The sequence below is a fragment of the Dermacentor variabilis genome, chromosome 1, assembly GCF_050947875.1.
Source record: "Dermacentor variabilis isolate Ectoservices chromosome 1, ASM5094787v1, whole genome shotgun sequence".
Classification (NCBI taxonomy): domain Eukaryota; kingdom Metazoa; phylum Arthropoda; class Arachnida; order Ixodida; family Ixodidae; genus Dermacentor; species Dermacentor variabilis.
In genome coordinates this window covers 237242857-237248856 of record NC_134568.1, presented here as the reverse complement: position 1 = coordinate 237248856, position 6000 = coordinate 237242857, and the positions used below count along the sequence as shown (strand labels likewise).

General features: G+C 45.9%; 1 protein-coding gene across 1 annotated transcript in view; it reads left to right on the top strand.

Annotated features, from left to right (window-relative positions):
- The first annotated feature begins 2978 nt into the window (after positions 1–2978).
- Positions 2979–6000, top strand: part of LOC142560040 (HEAT repeat-containing protein 3) — a 62083-nt gene continuing 59061 nt past the window's right edge. Inside the window, 1 exon segment of the mRNA XM_075671809.1 lies at positions 2979–3212. Within this exon segment, the coding sequence (XP_075527924.1) occupies positions 3075–3212 (138 nt within the window). The 5' untranslated portion in view covers positions 2979–3074.

The window sequence follows — 6000 nt, the reverse complement described above, 5'->3', positions numbered from 1 at the left end:
TAATGAGATGATGATCCCTGCTTTCGCTTCGCCTGGTTCAGGCACAATGACTGGAATGCGAGGGTGATCCTTTGCGGTCGCATCGCCGCAGTCGCGCCTGGAAACACCTGGCGATGAGCGTTGCGGCGACGACGATCGGGCCAAAAATGTCTGCCGCCCCGCCGCAGTCGCGCCGGCAAAACCACGTGTCGCAGGCGAATCGCAACAGGCTGCAGCGGGCTCAGTTCTTTCCCAGTCGTTAGACATGCTCAAACACTCTAGAGTGCTTGCATACGTAATTTATTACGAAAGCCCCAATCACTTATCTATTTTGAACTTCATCTACACATCACCTATTAAATTGTCCTTACAGTCGCTACACATAAGGAAGCTGCCTCCTTTAGGTCAGTGAGGACACCAGGCGAAACATATATCACGCATGAAAAAGTACAAAGAAGAAAAAGAAGAAAAAGATGAGGGCTCAATAATTATTCGTAACGCTTCTAAATAAGCCAGGAACGTTAAAACCACACGACACATTGCACCTAAAATGCTGTCTATTGCTTCGAAGCACAAATTAACTGAAACGCAGAGTTCTCTTGGGACATTGGGAAATCTATAGCTAATAGCAGCAGCGTGATACTTTAGAGCACTTGCTTACAATTTTTTAACGCTGTATTTGATCAACACGCATTTACCGTCGTACATAAACTTTGCGTATTGTTCTCCTTATGTTCGCAAAATTTGATCGCAGTTGTAGCTGTAGTTAAGCCAGCGCAACCGCCTAAGTTTTATACCTTTCGTAAAACAGTCTAACAACGTTATGGACCACTTGCATATGTATTCTACTGAATAATGCTCATTTAACCCAGCTATCTGGAACATTGCCTAGACATTGGCCATACCATGCCCCTAATATTCCCCAGATATAAACACGATGCCTTATTTAACTAACCGAGGACACAGAGGAAACAAACTACGAATTTCCTATGATGCACGAAAGCACATGGAAAAGCGGGGGTTTAGCAATTATCTGCAACACTTGCATTTAAAGCAGGAAAGTGAAAGTTTCGCAAAACATAGTGTTTAAAATTCAATTTTCACGGTATTTCAACCATGTCTCGCGTTGCTTTAGGAGTCTGGGAAACATTTCGATTAGCGGCAGTACGACGCTCTGGAACACTTCAATGAGTAACTTTCTACAAAGGCTGTAATGAACCTACACTGTATAAACGTATATCGCTGGTCCCTCAGAACACTGCTTCGTACTTCGAATAAATATAAACACCCTACCCCGCATGTCTTACTGAGGGTGCTGTGACATACTTTGCTCAAACATGAGCAAAGTGACATACTGAACAAAGTGACATACTTTGATCCCCCCCCCCCCCCCACACACACACTTCTGACATGGGGAGGCGAGTGCCCCCCTTGACCCTACGGTAGCCTATGGTGGGCTGTGAGGCGAGCCGTATCGCAGGCCTTTCAATGACACTTCAATGAGTAACTTCAATGAGTAACTTTCTACAAAGGCTGTAATGAACCTACACTGTATAAACGTATATCGCTGGTCCCTCAGAACACTGCTTCGTACTTCGAATAAATATAAACACCCTACCCCGCATGTCTTACTGAGGGTGCTGTGACATACTTTGCTCAAACATGAGCAAAGTGACATACTGAGCAAAGTGACATACTTTGATCCCCCCCCCCCCCAACACACACACTTCTGACATGGGGAGGCAAGTGCCCCCCTTGACCCTACGGTAGCCTATGGTGGGCTGTGAGGCGAGCCGTATCGTAGGCCTCCGGATCAGAGATATTCGAGTACTGGGGCATTTTCCCATTTTATCGGCATCAATATGCAGCTGCCGAAAAGTATAAAAAATGAAATCTCGCAATAATTAACGTTTATTCACATTCTTTAATGCAGTGTAGAAATTGATCAATCATGAAAGCTGTCAGAACAAAAAGCAATTAAAAACTGAAAATGTAGCATGAGCAATAGCAGTACATGCAACAAACACAAGTATTCATTATTGTTTTCATTATCATCAGGTGTTGCTTTAGCATCTTCATTGCATGCAGGGTCTCGGAACTTTGGTGGCGGCCGTTTACTTTTAGCCTAATATATAAAATTTTCCTTTATTCTAGAGCAAGACAATGCTAATCTGCAACATTATTTAAACGAGAAAGATAACGTTACCATGTCCACTGCTTGTACGTCAACTATCCTAAAAACACCCAAGCGCGCTAGCACATTTTGGGATCCGCGCAACACCGCGCACAAGATACGACGACCCGAAACACATAAGCTACAGCGACTGGCGCGCTTTTACTGCTTTTGCCTCCCGCAAGATGACGATGCTGCGGCTTCACTTGACGAGCGCTCCCTCCACTCCAGCAGTTTTTCTTTAACCTCCCTGGGTAGCACAGATGTGACCATGGTGGAAGAAGAGTTCCACCATGGATGTGACATTGCGATCCCGGAGGCCACGGGACCCCGGCATAAGCTGTTAAAAACTGTCTGATTCAAACCGTTCAAAAAACGCGCGTTACACTAAATGACGCAACAGCGCGCCCCACAGCACAGCATTTTTGTTCTCGGACATAAGAGTTTCTAAATAATATGAAACTCTATGTTCTCGGATTTGTTTCCGTTTATGACTCCATCACACGATGCTTTAAACCCTCCATGGCCGCCATATTTTAAACCAGCGCCTGTTTGAACATAACTTATTGTTAAAAAAGTTTGAACACAAGCATATTATTCATAAAAATAATGCAAACTTTGATTATAATTACTGTATAAAAATAGGCCACCAGGGCTCGCCAGCCCTTTCGGCGCCTGCAGTAATCAGCAAAAGTATGGCCTTTGAGATGGTTTTACTACTCTGTGGGTATGTCTGGGGGTACGATGCCGACATATTTGGGATAGGTGAGGTTTATGTTGGCAACCTATGTGTAATGATTTTTTTTTATTATTACAATTATTTTTTTTTTGTTAATCATGGCCGCGGCCAGCTCTCATGTGGGCCGCCGTGACTAAACCTGCAGAACTGATAAGTTCGCTGATTTAAAATTCGCCGATCCAAATGGGCAAGGCAAAACCTAAAAAACATACGTCCCGACGTAACAACCCCACTGGGATGCCATCGGCTCGTGACATGGAAGAGGAGGGTGTACTCCAGGAGACAAATGTCAGCAGCTCTGTCGAGGAGCTGTGCGAAATGGTAGGAGTCGAGTTACGTTTTGCACGTGGTTTCTAACAACACATTGATGTCATACATTCGCTGGTTTTGGTTCAATTTTCACTGTTTGTGTCTGCTGAAATTTTAATCGTTGTGTGGCGGGCAGCCTGCTCTCTTAACAGAGAGCAGTTGTGTCGGAAATGTTTTTACACCTGGTGTTTTGTTGATTACCAAGTTGTTGAGAGGGAAAGAAGACAAACGTGTGGCCAGTGACCGGTGTTGCTTTTGCGGCTTAAGCCCCAGAAGCACTCGTTCGTTACTGTTCATGTGTTTACCGTGTGCTGGGTGCTCGCACGTGGCGCAGAGCATTGCCCGTTTCCTGTGACAAGTGTACCGATTAACATTCGCTTGCTTGTGTCGTTTGCGTGCTTAAGCTTCACTGGTTTAATACTAGTGAAGCTGAAGCGTGCACGTGTCTCGTGCAGTGCTATTACACTGGGCACGACAACTCTGTATTTGTGGTGCAGTCGCTCCAGGAGCCAGGCATGATGCCGTTTGCTTATAAAGCCGCTGCATCAGAGAGCCATGCTCATGAAATACCTAGCTCCGTATGAGCATCATGCATAGAAAGTTGAACAGGCATGCCGAGCTAATCATACTAAAGAACTGATGTAAAAGTAACAACATACGCAACGAGTTGCTAAAGCGCAGGTAGAGCGAGCGGCTTAGGCAGCCTGTTTAAGAAGAAAAAGAAGGCAACGTGCAGTGTCCACAGCTAATAGAAGCGGTGTAGAGCAGCTCTTCGAGCCCACTGAAGCAGCATGCAAGAGAGGGTAAAGTTCGAGGCATCATCATGCGCAGAAAGTTGAGCGAGCATGCCGAGCTAATCATACTAAAGAACTGATGTAAAAGTTGATGCTGATGATGATGATGATGCTGAAGTGCAGGCCGAGCGAATGGCTTCAGCAGCCCAGGTAAGAAAGAAAGAAGGCAACATGCAGTGTCCATAGCGAATAGAAACAGTGTAGAGCAGCTCTTCGAGCCCACTGAAGCAGCATGCAAGAGAGAATAAAAGTTTGAGGCATCATGATGCACAGAAAGTTGGACGGGCATGCTGAGTGAATCATACTAAAGAACAGACTTATAAGTAACGACATACACAATGAGTTGCTGAAGCACAGGCAGAGCGAATGGCTTCAGCAGCCCAGGTAAGAAAAAAAGAAGGCAATGTGCAGTGTGCACAGCTAATAGAATCGGTGTAGAGCAGCTCTTCAAGCCCACTGAAGCAGCATGCAAGAGAGGATAAAGTTTGAGGCATCATCATGCGCAGAAAGTTGAGCGAGCATGCTGAGCCAATCATACTAAAGAACTGATGTAAAAGTAACGACATAGCTGAATTGCTGAAGTGCAGGCAGAGCGAATGGCTTCAGCAGCCCAGGTAAGAAAAAAAGAAGGCAACGTGCAGTGTCCATAGCGAATAGAAGCAGTGTAGAGCAGCTCTTCGAGCCCACTGAAGCAGCATGCAAGAGAGGATAAAAGTTTGAGGCATCATGATGCACAGAAAGTTAGATGGGCATGCCGAGCTAATCATACTAAAGAACAGACTTAGAAGTAATGACATGCACAATGAGTTGCTGAAGCACAGGCTGAGCGAGCGGCTTAGGCAGCCAGGGTAAGAAAAAAAAGAAGGCAACGTGCAGTGTCCGTAGCGAATAGAAGCAGCGTAGAGCAGCTCTTTAGCCACCAGACGGGGCGGGCGGCGGCTGGAGAGATGATGATGATTGGCATCCCCAACGGGGCGGCGACTAGTCACCTAGCCTGCTTGAAAGCAACATGCAGTGCCCACAGCGAATAGAAGCAGTGTAGAGCAGCTCTTCAAGCCGACTGAAGCAGCATGCAAGAGAGGATAAAAGTTTGAGGCACAGTAAGCGGCTGCCATCAAGACGGTGGTACTTCAGCCAGTGAACCTCTGTGGATGCCTCCTCATCCTTCCCAATAAAACATCTTAACTACATCTTGCAGCTATTGCAAGTTATTAGCGATTAATGGGATGTTAAAGTTACAATGGGTGTATTGTATCATTGAGTGCCACGAAGTGATGACTTTTTTTTTTATCGCATACCTCTCGAAGCCTTAGAAAACTGCCACCTTTAGTTTTATAAACATAATTTGTTCTTTATTTGTAATTAACCAGTATTTACATTTTCACAGCGTAGCTGCCAAAAACTAGTCACTTCTGCATAAAATAAACTGCCTATAAATTCCAAGTCTAGTTATAAATGCTAACCACACGTACGTGCCGACATCAGCTCACGTCTGATTGTGGAAAAAGGGACTATTACTTCTGGACAGAAAGATTCTGAAACCCAATGAGTTCCCATTCCCTCACGCTAGGTTAGACAGGACGCCAGCAGTACACTTCAGACAATTACAAACAGACTCTTACAGAAACCCCAGACTCATGCACGCCATGTATCCAGACATGTACACTACAAACAGATGCACATCGTGTGGCGAGGTTGCCACACTAAATCATATGTTATGGGAGTGTTGGGACCTAACAAACAAGTCGGGCAGTGCCGACCCCTCCGTCTCTTCCACCGCCAGCCTCCGGTCACGCTGGATGACCGCACTGCTCAGCTCTGACCTGACAGCACAACTCTGGGCCGTCCAGCGAGCCGAGGAAGCCGCTTCGAGACAAGGTCTCGGAACCGCGTCCGCGGCGGGTGCCCAGACCCACTAAAGAGACGCCGGACTCAAATCTTGTTGATTTGAAATAAAAGTTTACGCTCTCTCTTATCTGGCGAGGGGATTCACAAAGAGGTGCCCA